Genomic DNA, 18924 nt, shown 5'->3' with positions numbered 1-18924 from the left:
ATGCGCTGCGATGTGATCTGTGGCTCGGATCGCCTTCATCGTTGTGCACAAGACAACCTTCCTCAGAAATTTGCGTGCCATTTTTCATTCAAATCTGCGCGCCACTTTCCAAATGGCATCTCACTTCCCTCCTCACCTCACTCACCAAATCCCACCATTTGGACCACAGACACCTCCCACACACGGGAAAAATACTCCCGCACCCGCTCGTACCTCTGCATTGCTACAATTTGCCACTCTATTTTGAGCACTCCGTGGCGCCGACCATTGTTCTTGATGCCGCGTGGTGCTCGACCATGCTACAGACGCTTTCTTCTCCACCGCATCTCACCGGGAACGTCCCAGGTGAGCGTCCAGAATTATCACAGCCCTCATTCAGTCATCAGACCACGGCCAGCCTTAAAGCAACAATGAGGGGGTCGTGGGATTGGCTATCTAAGGATTTGGTTCGGATCCCGAATGTGCATTGTGGCTCGTGAAGGAGCCCGTGGGTAGCGGAGAAAGTCCACTACCATCCTACATACAAACTGCGCTCAGTGCACGTTCAGGGTCGGGGTGCCAGCTCGAGGAGCATGCTCACCATGTTAATCAGGGAGCTCCGAACCGTACCGAGGCTTGCAGGCGTTTGAGCCGGCTTCCAGTCCCGGAGCCTGGTGGGGCGTGGCTCGAGCCGCTGTGGACTGTGTCCCAATAGAGGAGTAGGATTTGGGCCACAGCGCGTCGCTTTCCGGTCCTCACCCCATCCTTCGCCCGGGGCATATAAAAGGGAGCGGCGTGGTGCCACTGAGAGAGCTTCTTCGAGGTAGAGCATTATTAGTGTGTGGCTGCCATCCTTTGAGAGTGTGCGAGTGGGACTCCCTGCCATGCTGTCGACATGCTGCCACCCCCGCTAAGCCAGATGAGTTCACCACTGGCCATGGACCAGTGTGGAGCACACGTTGCCACGAGTCCCGGTGAATAAATAACAAGGAGATAATGCGCCATATCACGAGGAGGGAGGGAACGCTCAGGCAGAGCGTCCCACAGAAGTACATGCTTACATATACAGATCTTTACACGGTTAGGTTAAGGATCTTCCTTCGCACACATCTCTTCTTCTGTCTTTCTATATACCCCTCTATCCCGTCGACTGTGGACACACAAAGAAGAACGCGTTACTAATATGCAATCACATTTTCCTCTTGCATAATACCGCACCCCTCACGTCGCATACATCGCACCTCCCACTCCCACATTGTAGACACCAGTATCTTTCCCACCTAACCCTCCCTCAGCATCCTGGGCCAACTTGGTCAGCCGACCATGCCAGAACTTATCCTCACCTTTTTGTCTCTTTCTGGGCTATCTAACTTTCCGTGTCTGTGTCTGTGTCCGCTTTTGTAACTTGTCTTTTGCCGCACCCTACAAATTCCTTGCTATCCCCTGCTGTACATAAAAATAAATCCCATTCACTGTGCCACATACCTTTCCTTGCTTCTCTATCAAATAAATGTGTTGTCGAGAAATGTTCCAAGCTCATTTCCGTGTTTTCGTTCATTGGTCCAGCATGGCCCGCAACTTGGTTTAGCCAGGACGTTAATCCCAAACGATCTGTTTCACAGCCGGTACGTGTTTGGCCGTTCCGATCGGCTGCATCTGATCTGGTAAGGTGATCCGGTTTAAGCAAGTGCGTACCAAGGTCGTGTTCCCCATTAATGAGATCACGTGACCTTGAGGAAAACAGTATTATATGAAGGACCCTAAGTCACGTGGTCAAGATGTTGGCGTTCGCAGTCAATTAGCGACCCACCACGTCATGAAGTTATTCGTGTGTAATGGCATGCGATTCCGGTGGGAACCCGAGGTAGTTCATCCCTCGTGATCTTCGCCCCCGACCCCGGGTCCACAAAAATATATATCTATATATACCAGTACAGTATATACAGGTAAAACAGAATCCTTACATCTCCTCTCCCTGACAAGACTGGAGTGCCCCAAAGCAGTGTTCTGAGCCCAGTCCTTTTCCTGATCTTCATCAATGATCTTTCTGGCTCTGGCAAATCCTCTTTATCTATTTGCTGATGACTCCACCCTCTGTAGTGATATCCTTCTTCCTTCAGACAGGCAGGCTGCAGCCTCTTCCCTCTCTTCAGACCTTAAAAAAATCACAAGTTAGTCAAACACTTGAAATATGGTTTGCCCAAGAAAGATCATGGCTGATGGTGAGACCCAGGAGTTTGAATGACTGAACTTCCTCAAGAAGATTGTTAAGAAAGTGGATGGGGTGGGGCGGTTGACAGACGGTCCTTTCAGAGAGTGATAGTGAGAGTGTGAGATTTGTCAGGATTGAATTACATATTGATGTTTCTTGATGGTAATCAAGACATATTGATGATGACATATTCAGGATTACAGCCAAACATCCCAGAAATATGTCATTCAATCCTGACAAATCTCACATTCTCACTATCACTCTCTGAAAGGACCGTCTGTCAACCGCCCCACCCCATCCACTTTCTTAACAATCTTCTTGAGGAAGTTCAGTCATTCAAACTCCTGGGTCTCACCATCAGCCATGATCTTTCTTGGGCAAACCACATTTCAAAATTGGCCTCCAAAAACAGTTGCCGACTGTGCATCCGCCGTTGTGCAATATCCTTCCTGAGCACACCTGAACTCCAATCCACCTTCAAGGCCTTCATCCGCAGCTTGGAGTACTGCTCTCCCCAGCATCACATCTTGCTCGGCTTGCCGTGGAAACCAAGATTCAAGATCATTGAACTCTCCGGTGCTGAAGCTGAGTCGAGAGATCGATCACTTCGCGATCACAGACAGGTCGGTGGTTCCCATCTTCTACAGTCTCCTTTCTGGTCTTGAACCCTCTGCTATTTCCGTGCTTTGTGCCCCACCCACCGCAGGTTTATACAGGGCTCATATGGTCCATCCACCATCAACCCCCTTCTGGTGAAACTACCTAAATCCAGATTTACTGCTCACATCAACTCATTTGTTCCTCTCCCCCCCCCAAATGTGTGAAATAAACGTCTGCATCCTCTTCAATCTCATTCTTCCCTCCATGTCTTCAAGACAGCTGTTCACCGCCATCTCAGATCATCCACAATCCCAAACCATGATCTTTTCTGAGCAGTAATTCTGGATTTATCATCCACAATCCTCAACCATGATATTCCCTCGTTTAACCCCACCCAAAGCCTAGTGTTGGTTTGACGTTTAAGGAGGCTGGCTTAAGATCTTAGGGTCTTGAGTTCAAGCCCCTGTCCTACAGTTAACAAAACACCAAGTGAGATGACAGCCTGCCATCCTTCTGTGGTCGGCGAAATGAGGATGAGCTGATTGGTAATGGGGCATTGCATCAGCGGCACAGCCAAACATCCCAGAAATTGATGCAGCCAAGCAGCCACAGGCTGCACACAAATAAATAAAATAACCCCACCCAACTCCCTCCTGTTTCCAATTTCTCAGCTTTACCTCCTCGAAGTTTCTTTCTGTATCCATTTTGACCAACCCATGCATGTGAGTTTTGCGTCCTGTATTTGTCCGTTACATCCTGATACATTCACTATACTATACGTTCTTCCGCAACCTTCGACTATGTATAAAGTAAAATAACAATAATAAAACTGCTCCTACTGTGGAATTTAATTGTGCAATTTCTGGTAAAGCAGGAAATAGTGACCATGTTGATGGGAAAGTACAAATGAAATAAAAGTTTTGTACTCATAAAGTGTATGAAAAAGGAACACGCTGACATGCACATGTTCACACGTGTGATGAGAACAGACATTTTTTGTGATCGCTCATTCTGAAATACCAAACTATTGCTCATAGAGCCAGTCAGCAATAAGTGAATGTTTACGCCTTCATTCCATCAAATACAAGGTCCAGTCAATAAGGAACCTCAAAATGGCGATATAAATTCAAGAATGTAATATGTCTAATTGTTGACGACATATGCTACATCTATGGGTAAGAGTCATGTTTTGCCTGTTTTAGATCTGACAACATTGAGCGTATGACATCAGTGGGGCAGTTCCAAGATGGCAGCTCCCCAAGAAGCATGCACCAGGGAGGAGCAACGTTCTGTCATCTGTTTCTTGGGAAGCGAGGGTGTGAATTCCAATGAAATCCATCACAGAATGAAGATGCAATATGGTGACGCATGTTCATCACTGCAGCAGGTGTACAACTGGGACAGGAAGTTTAAAAGTGGATTGTCCAGTGTAGCAGATGCTGCTCGCTCGCCTCACACAGCCGAAGCAGAAGTTTAAGTTTAAGCAGAAGTTTAAAAGTGACAGCTTCACACAGCTGACGCACTAGAAATGGTTGTAGGAGTTGAGCACGTGCTGAGGGAAAACCATCACATTACGCTAGATGAAGTGGTCTCCAAATTGAGCATTAGCCATGGTTCAGCACACCATATCATTCACAACGTGCTGGGGGTCCACAAAGTGTATGTAAGGTGGGTGCCTAGACAACTCACACCCGAACTGAAAGAACAGCGAGTGGACGGATGTGAAGAACTTCTGCGACATTACGAAACAGAAGGCGATGCTTTCTTACAGCACGTAGTGACTGGGGATGAAAGCTGGGTCCACTACTTTCAGCCAGAAATGAAGAGGGTAAACAGAGTGGCACCATTCAACTTCGCTGAAGCCCAAAAAAATTCTGCGAGAAAAGTGATGAAAACACTCTTCTGGGATAGCAGAGGACCACTTGTCAAGCAATACATGCCCAGAGGGACCACAGTCACCAGCACGTCATACTGTCACCTTAAAAATCATCTGAAATCAGATCAAAACGTCGTGGATTACTCACTGCTGGTGTTTTGCTGCAGCATGACAATGCTCAGCCCCATACTGCCTGCGCTACAGCTGCAACAATCGACGTACATTTTGTGTCTTCCTCATCCACCCAACTCGCCAGACCTCACCCCTTAGGATTACCACATGTTCTGGCCACTTAAAGAGGTGCTTGGTGGAACCACTTTCCGATCCGATGACGAAGTCCAAGAGGCGGTACATGAATGCCAACACAAGCAGCCAAAATATATTTTTCCTAGAGGAATCCAGACCTTCGTGAAGCACTGGAAAAATGCATCGAACGCAATGGAGATTATGTTGAAAAATAGCAGTTGTTACACACGTACATGCAACAAACAATTTGTGAATAATATTTCAAGGTTACTTATTGACTGGCCCTTGTATGTATGATTTCCTCCGATTGCGGTGTAGGCAATCACAATGTGCACCAGTGAAGGAAAACACTTTGCAGTAAGGAAATAAAGCAGAGAACAAAACTTGTTCAACTAAAAATGGCCAAAGATTGATTGTCCATGAAAGAGATCTATGTGTTACGATGGTTTGTACAGTACCTAGTTTGATTTAAATCCCTGAAGCCAGATTCAAAATCTACATGAATAAATGTCAGTATGCGCGTCTCCTACATAACTCCAAAACCATGAAACCTTGCAGCCTGAAACTTTGCATGCATACGAAGGGAATTCTAAGGGAGTGAGTGAGTGAAAATTGGGTGTTTGGGTTAATCGAAACACCCATTTTGAAAATAATTAACGGCTTTATTTAATTACTAGATGACCCGTGAACCCGTTGGGTTCCTGTTGTGACAGCGGTTGATAAAAAAAAAATCATTAAAAAAAAAAAAAGGATAGGTCCAGCGAACTATACTGCTGAGGTTGTTTGTATTGATCAAATAATCCCGAAGAGTACTTGACTGAATCTGGAATTGATTTTTTAATAATTTTTTCGTTGCCCGATTTGAACGAAACTTGAGACTGCACACCGCAGGAGAATCGCGAGTAAGGTGGGCCGAAAATTTTTGCGCTATCGTGTACCGTTTGGGCTGTATTTTGGGAACATACATACATACATACAAGATGAGAGTTTTAGATATATATATATATATATATATATATATATATATATATATATATATATATATATATATATATATATATATATATATATATATATATATATAGAGAGAGAGAGAGAGAGAGAGAAATCCTTTATCAGTGACATCCTCGGACACCTCACTCTCCCTCGAAGGGCGGGTCTTAATTCGCCATTTTGAAGTAGAATTTATCAAATGTTGGGATGTTCACCCACTAACAGGAAATGTGAGCTGGGTTTAGACCTCATGAGGCAACTGCCCAGGGCTTCTGCAGTTGTTACGAGTGCATGTTTGGAAACAAGGGTGTCCTGAGAAGAATGAGTTGTGCGTTTTTATTATTTATAATTAGAGTTAATGTGTTAAGATCGGGCCGATCTGACGGGGTTGAGAGTGAAGCCTCGGTTGGATGCTAGGCCATGCCGGTTATTTGCCAATAAAAGGTGTCGAAATGAATTTTTTTTTCATGCGAGTTATAGATTTCATCACATGCTTGATGTTTTTATCTTAGATTATATAAGGATTGTACAGGGATGCTTTTTTAAAAAAAAATCGTGTTTTACGACGTTGGAAAGCATTTCTCTTGAGAATGGAGGTTTTTGCTTCGAACGGCCTCACGCATATATTTAAACTATAATTTAATTTCTGTTTTCACTTTTCAGTCACTAAGGTAGCTAAACTCTTAATCGCAGCAAAGTTTGTGAAGAAAGATAAGGTGTTTTTTGGCGTTTTTACGTCGTTTTGTGCATTTATACAAGCAACATGAGGAGATTCCCTGTGCTTCCATACTGCATCATTCTTTATTTTGTTTTATTTGATTTCTGTTTTCACTTTTGGTATTTGCTAATGTAGGTTCAGACTTGACAAAAACAATTTCCATGGAAATCTGTTGAAATTTCATGAATTTAGGCCATATAGAGATTTTGGATGGGGAATGTGAGGCTTCTCAAATGTTCTCAGCAGACTCATGGCCTAACATAACTCCAATTTGATTTATATTTCCACTTTTTATTGTCACCGACACAAATTCAAACTTGACTGCAACAAATTGTGTAAAAATCCGACCAAAAATGCCTTTTTCAAAAGGAAAATGCATTAAATTTACACTAATAAAGTCTCAATCTCAGTCAGTGTCTCTCTCAGTGTCTCTCTCGGTGTCTCTATCAGTGTCTCTCTCTCACTCACTCACTCCAAAAGCATGAAACCTAGCAGCCTGAAACTTTCAAGCATAGAAATATATTTTGACATTTCAAAAATATATTTTGACAAGATATGCGAGACTTCAAAGCAGTTCTCAAAATTAATGGATTGCACTTAAGTTACAAGCTCGAGGCAAATTCACCCACATTGAGGTACACCTGACATCCTTCAACTCACGTGTCGAGACCGTGGTGGACCATGCAGATCCATTTCTACTCTCTTAATCATTCTGTACAAGGATTGGAATTGCATGTAAACGAAGTCTATCCATTCAAACTTCCTGGGTGAAAGCTGAAAGTGAAATTGCATTTACATAAAGCACGAGGTAAATTTAATCAACTTTCGAATCAAAACGATATGTGCGCATCAGTTATTTGCATCGCTTGCAGTGTTGACAACACACCCCCACACCCAAACAAGAGGAAGCCAAAACAATTGTAAAATAAAGTTGCAAGTTTTATTGTTAAGGCAAGTAACATAAAAAAAAAACAATCAAAAAAATTTATTTTAAAGGATTCAAGCATACAAAAACGTCACTGTGGGTTCCTTGCGATCAGTGCTGCCGCAAGGTTGTTGACTGCAGACATGAGCTGTTCATTCAAAGCATTAAACCTCTCTCTCTGTCGTTGCCTCTCCTCCTCAGCGTGTCTCAACCACTCCTCCTCCGCCTTCCTGTTCTCCTCACGGAGCAAATCCTTCCTCCTCTGTTCATGTTGCATATTCTGCAGAGCCTGCTCAATCCATGTTGAATCTTCTGGGGATTTTCTTTTCCGATTTTCTGTGAAAACGACAAACTGACGTTAGCTTAAGGGACCGTCTATAAAGTTGAAAGACGGTAAAAAGTTCCACCAGGCATGACAAGATCAAATCTTGAGTTTTATATACAGTCATGCGCCACTTAACGACGTTCCGGGCAACGACTGATCGCATATACGACGGATCTGCCAGCTCTGAAAAAAATAAAAATAAAAAAGGTAGCTGAAACATTCCTATCGCCTAGTGATGTAGCCAACGGAGCGCTGCCAGTCGTATAAAAATAGCACATACAATTATGTGCACTGTACAGTACATAATACTTGATAATGATAATAAACAATTATGTTACTGGTTTATGCATTTACTATACTGCACTTTTTATCATTATTTTAGAGTGTACTCTTTCTACTTATAAAAAAAAAGTTTACTGTAAAACAGCATGACGTGTCACGCAGCATTGTTCTACTGTACATCTCGTGTTTACCGCGTCTCTTGATTGCATAATTTTTCCATGTGCTTGATTTAATCTCGTGTTGTTTTGTTCATCATGGACGTTAAGCATACAAAATCCACTGTCGATATTGCCAGTAAGAGGTCATGTTGAGTGATTGACCTGGAAACCATATAGCTATACCATATCCCCGAGGTGTCTAGGTTTGTGTAAGTACGATGTTCGAAAACGAAAAAAAAAATAAATGATGTCCGCACAACGACGACGTCGCTTAACGACGCGTTTCTCAGAATGTAGCCCTGCCGTTAAGTGGTGCATGCCTGTATATATATATGTATATGTATATATATATATATATATATATTTTTTTTTTCTCGTTTTGACCCATGACCTCCAGTCCCCATACACAAGGGTCAAATCCAAGGAATCGTTACACATTTCACACAGCCCCCAATGTTGATTGCATGTACAAAGTTAAATTTTAAAAAAAATTCATTGATGTACCCATAGTTGCATTATTTCGTATTTGATCTTTTGGCCTTGTTCCGGAGGTGAGGCCAAAATGATACTGCTTTTGCACCTTCGTGCCATGTGTTTATTACCCCCCCCCCCCCGGAGGGAGGGAGCAGGATATTGTAATCGTCCGGTTTGTTTGTCTGTTTTACTTGACGAAATGTACGATTTTGTGAAGTATGTTGGTCGGTTCAGTTCGTGAGTTTGTTTGTGTGTACGTCTCGCTCTACAGGTCGCATTTTAAGTCGGAATGTCATGGAACTTCACCAATGGACTTATTGGCCACCAGAATAGAACCCTATAACTTTTGGCATGTTAAGGTCAAAGGTCAAGGTCAGGAAAAATTCCTGATGAATTTCGTCAAGTCCTGGCCCTGTGGGCCATTTCATTTGTCTGTCTATCTGTTAGCAACTTTACGGCAAAACGGATTTAGCAAACACTATCAAATTTAATCCACAGGTGGGCAATGAACCTTTGACGACCCCATTAACTTTAGGGTCCAATTGGATCAAAGGTCAAGGTCACGAAAAGATCAAAATCGTTTTTCGCTCATAACTTCGTCAAAAATGATCTGATTTACTTCAAAGGAAGCTTATAGTGAACCTTATTCTATTTGTCACTTATAATCCTACCCATTCCTATAGTGAAAAATGCATATTTGTGATAAATGGATGGGATCTGTTGTGCCTGGTTATAACTATTTCAGAAGAGATAGTGTGACAAGAGACAGACAGACGGAGCCAATTACAATACCCCCACCCCGCCCCCAGCACCAACACCTGTTTTTGCTTGTTTGTTTCAAAAAGCATGGGGATTATGATGTGCAGTATTTTCACAACAAAGTACCAGGGAGACAATTTGCATTCAGCAAAAACAAACATCAAATCACCTCTGCATTTGAACGACTTTTTCTTATCACTGAGATCATTGTTTGAGTTTCCTCCTGTTTGGTCCAACTCCAATGACATGTCAACACCTACACAAGGGAAGGGTGGGGGCGCAGATGCTCATGTGTCTCTGACTACAAGTACAAAGTAAAAACAAGGATACAAATTAATGGGGGGGGATAAAATTACCACCATGCGTTTTAACGGTCAGGCTTCCAAGAGATGATATGCAAATATTAACTAGTGCAACAGAAGAAAACACGAGTGTCAGGACGTGTGCATGCACTAAAGTCAATCATGCACTACGCATGCCATATGCAAGAAGTGAAAGACAGCAAACTTCTACAAACATGCATGCACACACCCAACAAATTTTTTACCCACCTTCTGCATCTTCGTCCGCAGACAACTTGGGGTGAAGCAGAATTGACCATGATGCTCCCAACCACAGCTGGTCTACGGCCTAGCATGTAGTCCTTGGGTGCCAATATTTCTTTGGAGCAGCACCACTCCAAACATTCATCGCCTATAATTTATACGTTCTCGTTTGACTATTTATTTTGAAGCCACTTCTCAGCATTATTTAATGCTACACAGTTGACATGTCCCTCCCCACACTCCCAACAAGCTACAAAGAGATCTGCCAATACAGCCATTCATTCCTTGGCAATTGAAGCTGTGTTCAAACACATTTGACTGTCCGCAACGTCGGAAGCCTCTCAACCTTCAGCTACTTCGCCTGGACCTTCACCTCGTCTGTTAGGAATACTCAGGCTTCAGCAGAAACGGTCATTTATGAAATAGACGAGATGTTAGAACAGCAAACGCGTTAACGATTTGGTGTTGACATCATTTGAATGCGGTTTAGAGCAGGCTCGACGCCGGGGGATGGCATGCCGATTTAATCACACCTCAGCCTCAGTCCCAGGCCACAGCAGTAAGTGGAGCATCCGTCAGCACAGTGCCAACGTGCTAGTGGAGAAAAGGCATATTTGCTTGTAGAAACACAGGCTTTAAAACTCGTTAGTAAAAATGGGGTCAATATGGTCAGTAGAGTCTCATCTCATTTTCCAACAGCCAAGCAGATACAAATCATGACCAGAAAAAAAAAAGAAGTTCATCACCAAGTGAGTAGCTCACCATCAACCAGCTGCTCGGGTACCAGATTCCCGAGGGACGAGTCACCAACGTCTGATGGTCCATCAGACGATGCCGTCGAGCTGTCCGTAGAACCAGTATCACTGTCAGTATCACTGTCACTGCTGCTGTCACTGCTGCTGGTAAAGGGTAAGAGGGCGTACTTGCGTTGTGCCACGGCTTCCCTCTTCTGCCGAAGCTTCCGTAAGCGTTCTTTGCGCTTTTGGCTTGGCGGATGCACCGTAACCTGCAGCACAGGCACAAACGAAATGCCCCATGGCACACCAATCCCGATACATGAAGCAAGATAGTGCCATTTCTGGAGACTCATTAGTTGGATAGGTGGCCAACTGCTCACCTGCATCGCAGGCCGTGCCTCTGACTTTTTACCGGGGCTGCTTGTTGCTCGATTCTTCTTGCTCGCAACAGCCCCAGCAGCTTCACCTTCGGAGCAAGCTCTCCGGCCTTTCCTGGGACCTCCTCCAGCCCCACCACCATCTCCTATACTCGACCCACTTGCACTGCGAGGTCGCCGACCACTTTTTGCTCCTCTCCCTTTATCAGACGAAGATCCACAGGTTTCAGAGTCACCAAACTGCAGGCTAGATGTGGGAGATGGTGAGCATTGGCCCAAGCTGTCTCCATCACTGTCACCATGGTCTGCACAATCCCTCGGAACCTGTGGGAAAGAATTAATCAACGAGTAAAAGCAGGTTGAAATGGGTACAAAAAGACAAGTGATGAAATGGCACTCAGGAAGAAAAACAAAACAAAAACAAAACAAAACTAGAACTACGTTGTCGATGGCACACCATCGCATATTCCCACGTGCACTGCTTTGTCCCATTAATGCTATGTGAAATTTTATCATGCAAAATGGATTGACTATTCTTTTCTATTTGATGTGCTTTCTGACCAAAGACTTACTATGTTTACTAAATCAGAAGTCATTGCAAGCATGTCAACATTTCATGAAACATTAATTCAACACTGTCCAGCAATATAGAACTGTGCATCAATTTAATCATAGGAATGAACTGTGTATAATATTAATAATAATTATTATTCATAATCAATTACATAAATACAGTAAAACCTGCGACTGTCACTTATGGGGGCCACATAAGTAAGTTCTTTATAAAAGAATTTATCATGTACAATGGTAAATACACTTAAAATAAAAAAAATCAGCCCCCATGACCCCACCCCCTCTGGCCCGGCCCCTAGGGGTCATATCAAAAATCCGACAGTGTTGTGCACTTCCCAATACATATATCTACTATGTCCCAAAGTTTCAAGTTCCTATTTTAAACGGTGTAGGAGGAGTTACAGGGTAAGACAGACAGACGGACAGACGTAGGGACGGACGGCGGAGACGATCACAATATTCCCGCTTTTCTTCGAAAGCGTGGGAATAACTATTCCATCGCAGTTGGCACAAAGGATGCTGAGATCATGAAATGGGAAAAAAAAATTTCCCCAAATACAGTACAACAAACAGGAGTTTCTGTGAGAGGGACTCGAGGCCCAACAGACTACAAATGTGGCTTCACAAAAGAATTTTAAAAAAGGGGGGAGGGGCAAAGAAAAGCTTTGTTACACTCAAACAATACAAGGGAAGGAAGGAAAGACATGCAAAATAAACAAATTAAATTAATAATGCAAGAGGGGGAAAGTCTATGAGATCGTCATGGCTCAAGCCAGGGGAGCAAACCATGTTAGCGTTGTTAACAACAGTAGCACATACCAAAAGTCTGAACAAAGGTTGCGATGCAAAATGATCAATTAAATTTATTCTTTTTTTTTTTAAACCCTCCATTTAACATTGTGACCTATAAATATAATTTTACAATAATCTTCAAAGAGTGTTCCTATTTTCAGGTCAGGTCAGGTTCGATCTGTGACCTGCTTCAGGTATCATGCAAACCTGTACTAACCTGTTCCATGGTCGGGTTGTCGGCGACTAAACCGTCTCCCCAACCAGGTTTTCTGGTGAGGAGGGTGTTTGGATATGGACACCCAGCAGGATTAAAAACAAAACCTGTCAAAGGGCGGAGGAGCTCCTTGTGAGCAAACGGCCATCCATATCTAGTGCCCAACTGTGTCTGCGGACGTCCTCCTGCAATTGGGTCACTTCTTATTATGAGGTTGGTGGCAGGATTTGCACTCCGGCCACCGAAAAACCCTTCATTCCGCAAAACGCAAAAACGCAAAAAAATCTGAAAACCCACTCCGTGGGAGTACCTCCTGTGCAGCTTCCCTTCGCAGGGCAGCTCACCGGATGACGGGATTGGGGCAAAGCCTTCGGGACCCCCAATATTTGATGATAGGAGGGAAACCACGGGGTAACATCCCTGGGTCAGATTGCGGGAGTGTGTGTCGGAATGGTGCTGAGGTGTCGTCCACCAGACGGCGGTCTCCTTGGGTTAACCTGAGGCGGTCCCTTCGGGTGGGTGCCTGGAATGTCCTATCCCTAAGAGAGGATGATCACCTGTCTCTGTTATCATCTGAGCTCAAGCGTTTGGACATCGGGATTGCAGCTCTCTCTGAGGTTCGGAGACTGGATTGCGGCGAGATAATGGTGGGTGGTTACACCTACTATTGGTCTGGTCGCTCTGATGGTTACCATACCCAAGGAGTTGCTGTCGCTGTGTCCAATAAGCTGACTCCAATGATAATTGAGGTAACACCGGTCAACGAGGGTATTATGAGATTAAGGATTCGTCACTCCTTTGGTGTCATTTCCCTGGTCTCTGTTTATGCTCCGACTGAGGCGAGTGATCTCACCGTGAAGGATGCATTCTACGCCACACTCGAGTCTGTGGTTGATCAGTGCCCCAGACGAGATACACTTCTAGTCTTGGGGGATTTCAATGCATCGACTGGAACTGAAAGGGATGGTTATGAGGTGTGTGTTGGTCCCCATGGGTCAGGAACTATGAACCAGAATAGCACCAAGTTCCTTGACTTTGCAAGAAGTCATGGAATTAGGGTGGCTGGTTCATGGTTTCAGCGCCCACAAGCTCATCGCTGGACTTGGTATTCCAACGCTGGCGGTGTGGCAAAGGAGATTGACCATGTCCTCATTGACGGTCGTTGGAGGATGATCCAGAACTGCAGGGTCTACCGGAGTGCTCAGTTCCTCAATACTGACCACCGGCTTGTTGTAGCAACTCTAAAGCTGCACCTTAAATAAACCCAAGTCTGGATGATACGATTGTACATTTCATTAAAATAATAATAATAATAATAATAATAATAATAAAAATAATAATAACTAGAGGGCTGCATTCGCTTGCAGCGAATACGTATTTGGCAACAACATGAACTTTGATGCCTACCGATCTCAGAAGATATATGTCACACAACTTACGTCTCGTTAGGTTTTTTGTAGGCCCTGCTGCGACCTTTCAGAAAATGTCAGCGGCTAACCTGTATCTTTCCGTGGGGCGAAGATATGGGGCAAAATGTGTTTTTATTGAACTTTGACCATTACCGATCTCAGAAGATACGTCACACAACTTTGGTCAAATAAGATTTTTTGTAGGCCCTCTTGTGACCTATCAGAAAATGTCAGCAGCTAACCTTTTTTTTTACGTGGGGCGAAGATATGGGGTAAAATGTGTTTTTGACCAACGTTGTGAACTTTGACCCCTACCGATCTCAGAAGATATAGGTCACACAACTTTGGTCAAATAAGATTTTTTTTTTGTAGGCCCTCTTGTGACCTATCAGAAAATGTCAGCGGCTAACCTGTATCTTTCCGTGGGGCGAAGATATGGGGCAAAATGTGTTTTTAACCTTGAGAATTTCAAGGTCAAAATTGACACTGCACTTCCTTGAGATGGTCCCATTTCAAAGACATAATTTTTAGTGCCCCTAGACAAAAACCCTAGGAGTTTTGGGGCAATGGATGTGTGACGAAAATAAAGAATAATAATAATAATAATAATAATAATAATAATATTAAAGAATTCCAGTAAGTGTATTTGGCATGGAATTGCCAAATACAATAACAAATATATATATATATATATATATATATATATACTAATCTTTAAACTATAATGCACAATACTGTATAGATACACACATAGCTTTGAAAGATGTGGTGAACCTTCATAATCGACACAGTTCAAACCATTCTGGGTGAAGTGCAGTTGGGGCGAAGAATCCCGAAAGGTGATAACAGTTAACAAATCTTGAAACTGCTTAGGCATGAAAGTTGTTTTCAAGGATTAGTGTGTGGAAGGTGAACCGTGTTATTAATTCATACAAGGCTAGCAACAGATCAAATCCCTTTCCATGTAAACTATTTCTACACTTCGTCTTGTGTTACGTCCAAAGGAACAATAATTGGAATAAGCAACACATCGGTCATTCCACGTCAAATCATCAAAGAATCTGCCGTCATCTCTCAGATTTTTGTAAAACTTTGGGAACCAATTGGGACCCATGAAAAACGGCAAGAACTCAAATATTTTTGCTAACAGCCTCTTAATTAGTGAGATACAGACTAACGAACTTTGGACTAATTAGCACGACGTCGCGAATTCAAATGGCCATATCTCTAAAAGTGTAACACCTAGAGAGCTGGTTTTGGTGTCATTTTAAAGGTATTTTCATGCCCTATGACTGTCTGGGCAACATTTTCCTTCCTCCAACCACAAAAAAGTTATGACAAAATATAAACTTCAATCGTGAATCCCCAAAAAAAAATGTATCCTTCAAATGTCCTCAAATTCATCCCAGAGGTACCTTATGATGTCAAGAAGCTTCCACATAAATTTTGTGATGGGCACTCCAATAGTTTCTGAGATATGAGCAATAATGTACATGTATGTATGGCATATAGGTTCGAAAATCAGCATTTGTAATGTATTATACAATCATTCTAACCTAGCCATGACAGGGAACACAGGGAACGACCATCAATTGCTTTGAAGTATCATATACTTTCATTTTCAACTGGGCCTGAGGGGAAGAAACAAGTGCTGCTGTTGCTGCATTGAAGAGGAAATTGAAAGCCTAAGTCAGGTTAGTGAACACTATGTACTTGAACTCACTTATTGATTGTATAATACATTTCAAATGCTGATTTTCGAACCTATATGCCATACGTACATGTACATTAGTGCTCATATCTCAGAAACTATTGGAGTGCCCATCACAAAATTTACGTGGAAGCTTCTTGACATCATAAGGTACCTCTGGGATGAATTTGAGGACATTTGAAGGATACATTTTTTGGGGATTCATGATTGAAGTTTATATTTTGTGATAACTTTTTTTGTGGTTGGAGGTAGGAAAATGTTGCCCAGATAAATTCATAGGGCATGAAAATACCTTTAAAATGACACCAAAACCAGCTCTCTCGGTGTTATACTTTTAGAGATATGGCCATTTGAATTCGAGACGTCGTGCTAATTTGTCCAAAGTTCGTTAGTCTGTATCTCACTAATTAAGAGGCTGTTAGCAAAAATATTTGAGTTCTTGCCGTTTTTCATGGGTCTCAATTGGTTCCCAAAGTTTTACAAAAATCTGAGAAATGACGGCAGATTCTTTGATGATTTGACATGGAATGACCCACATTTGAACTACAAAATTAAGAGTAATGGCATTCAAAACGAATTTGTTGCTTCCTACCCGAATTTCTTTGGCCTTGCAAGGCGTAAAGTAAGCCTGGTGTTGGCTTAGTGGTTAGGGTGGTGGCTTGGGATCCCAGGGTCCTGAGTTCAAGCCCCGTTGGCTGCTGAATTAACACCAGGGGGTTGACTCAGCCTGTCATCCTTCCGAGGTCGACGAAATGAGTACCAGTGTACTGGTCCCGGTGTATGCCCCAGTTAGAATAGGTGTACCATATCTCTGTGTGTCGTAAGAGGCGACCAGGGTTGGCGTCAGGAAGGGCATCCGGCCATAAAACATTGCCTCAAGAAAAAGCCAAACCCCTGCACAGCAGGGGAAAATGGCTGTAAAAACGGTCATTTCTTGCAAGGCGTAAAGCATTACAAACTCGAAGGGCACTCGGTTGAGCGCATACCTCTGCCACGTAAAGCCTGATCCACGAGAAGATATCGGTCCCAATACATTTTTTAAATATCATGCTATACAGTACTACTGTATATCGTTTTTGGCCCTATCTCTCAATGGTGAAGAATCACTTTTAAAATTCTAGTAGTCAGATCCTGATTCGGATCTTCACCTAAATCTAATCAGTTCGTCCTTGTCACACACTCAACCTGTCCACAAAAATTTCATCCGGATGCGTTCACAACTTTTTGAGATATCCTGCACGCACGCACGCACGCCATAAACTCCTTCAAATTTCGGTGACGGAGGCCTGTCTAACTACTCCACAAATCTCTCAACACTAACAGCAGCCGACATATTCAAGCCAGCACCACCAAGCCGCGGTGTGAGATGAAGCTGGTAAATACCACGCTTCCCTCGAGACCTTCAAGCAGGTGGTGCACGGGCCATCTCACGTCATTCCCCATCGCTTCCCCGATCTTTATGGTACCCATTAACCCAAGCCTCTTCCTTGCAGCTGACTTGCTCTGACTCTTACCCGTTTATTCATTCCCTTTCTTTTTGTGAACAACCGTTGCCTCTCTCCCCCACCCAGTTCGTTACCTTCGCGACCTCTCCCTCTCCGCTCGCTCTTCCATGAGCCTCGACATAGTGTTAAAATAAATAAATAAAACCCCAAAAATGTTCGCCAACTCGTCATACCTCTCGGCTTGTCCAGGCATCGTCGGGACTCATGTCCATGTCGGAGTTTGTCGCCACAGGCTTGCCCTTGCCTCGCGCTTCGCACGTGGAGTACACGGCCCCGAGAGGCGCCGCCACGGCCGTGGTCTCTTCGCACACTAGACCATCACCGCGACAGCTCGGCACGCTGGGAAGGCTTTCCAAGGAAGGAAGGATGACGGGGGACGCAGACACTCGCACCTCAGCCCTGGAGTCCATGGCTGGGATGCTGAAAAACTCCTGGTCCTCCCCCTCCCACGACAACGCTGCCCCCCTCCCTCCCCAAAAAGAGGGGGACACCGCAAGAAATAAAAAATAAAAACCCTCTCGCCTCAAATTTCACTCCTAGAAAGAAAAGAAAAAAAAAAAAGGGATGAGGACAACTCGCTTAAAACGAGCAAGGGGGTCATCATCATCAAATGAGTGCAGTTTAACGTACTCGTGTGTCATGAAACATGGACATCGTTACAGTTGTTAAGTGTTACTCAAGGAACGGTCTTTTCGAGCGCCAATAATCATGGCTGTCATCAAAGGAAAGCGATGTTGTAACTCAACACATGCAACAACCGTGCACTGTACAACAAAAGCTTAGGGAAGGAGGCGGAGGGCCACCTTGGCCTTGGTATACCTGACGATACATTTACTGCACTCGTCATGCATGGGGATACCCAGAAAGGTAGTGGGTCCGAATCCCAGGCAAGGAACAGCTCGAAGTGAAGTAAATCAGTCCTTTGGATTACCTAGCCAAATAACGCCTGGGCCTAAACCAGTGCGTCGTTCGGACGTGGGGGGGGGGAGCGTAAGGCGGGGCGGGGCGGGCTTGGCATCCGACTCGGAACACATACTGTGAGGGGGAAGAAAATATAATAATACTTCAAAAATAACTTGATAATAAAAAATATATATAATAAAAAAACAACTGCCCATACCAGGTCGGCTTGATTGGTTTCATACTCGGTTTTGTTGTCACCGAACATGTGAGGAAACCGAACACCCGGCACTTTACGTCCAGATGTAAAGCTGCACTGCGCGCGCCAACTATTACGCTTTACGGCAGCATCAGCGGGCACGTGGCGCGGATGTACCAGGACACGCCCCTTATTCGCTCCTCCTCCTCCTCCTCCTCCTCCTCCTCCTCCTCCTCCTCCTCCTCCTCCTCCTCGTCCTCCGGTTACAAAACCAAGATACAGTGTTTTGTTTGCCAACAGGTTACATAATAATAATAATAATAATAATAATAATAATAATAAATTTAAATAGCGAACGAACTGGGGTTTGGAAGAAAGATCTTTCGCCATTTAATCATCGAATTGTTCTGCAAAC

General features: G+C 43.8%; 1 protein-coding gene across 3 annotated transcripts; it reads right to left on the bottom strand.

Annotated features, from left to right (window-relative positions):
* Positions 1–7550: 7550 nt before the first annotated feature.
* Positions 7551–18690, bottom strand: ARK2N (arkadia (RNF111) N-terminal like PKA signaling regulator 2N). 3 transcript variants are annotated; one of them, XM_085875357.1, is made up of 6 exons: positions 18531–18690; positions 17584–17946; positions 11210–11530; positions 10855–11098; positions 9717–9803; positions 7551–7885 (listed from the first exon to the last, which is right to left on the bottom strand). In XM_085875357.1, exons 2-6 carry the CDS (start codon positions 17818–17820, stop codon positions 7641–7643), a joined length of 1134 nt encoding a protein of 377 aa, XP_085731483.1. In that variant the 5' UTR covers positions 17821–17946; positions 18531–18690; the 3' UTR covers positions 7551–7640. The 3 variants fall into 3 exon arrangements, with proteins under 3 accessions (XP_085731483.1, XP_085731482.1, XP_085731484.1); XM_085875356.1 differs by lacking the exon at positions 18531–18690 and adding an exon at positions 18230–18399; XM_085875358.1 differs by lacking the exon at positions 18531–18690 and adding an exon at positions 18041–18376.
* Positions 18691–18924: the final 234 nt, after the last annotated feature.

The sequence above is a fragment of the Eptatretus burgeri genome, chromosome 3 (assembly GCF_056783735.1).
Source record: "Eptatretus burgeri isolate ZD-2024b chromosome 3, Ebu_testis_v1, whole genome shotgun sequence".
NCBI classification, from domain to species: Eukaryota; Metazoa; Chordata; class Myxini; order Myxiniformes; family Myxinidae; genus Eptatretus; species Eptatretus burgeri.
This window is presented reverse-complemented; position numbering and strand designations above follow the sequence as displayed.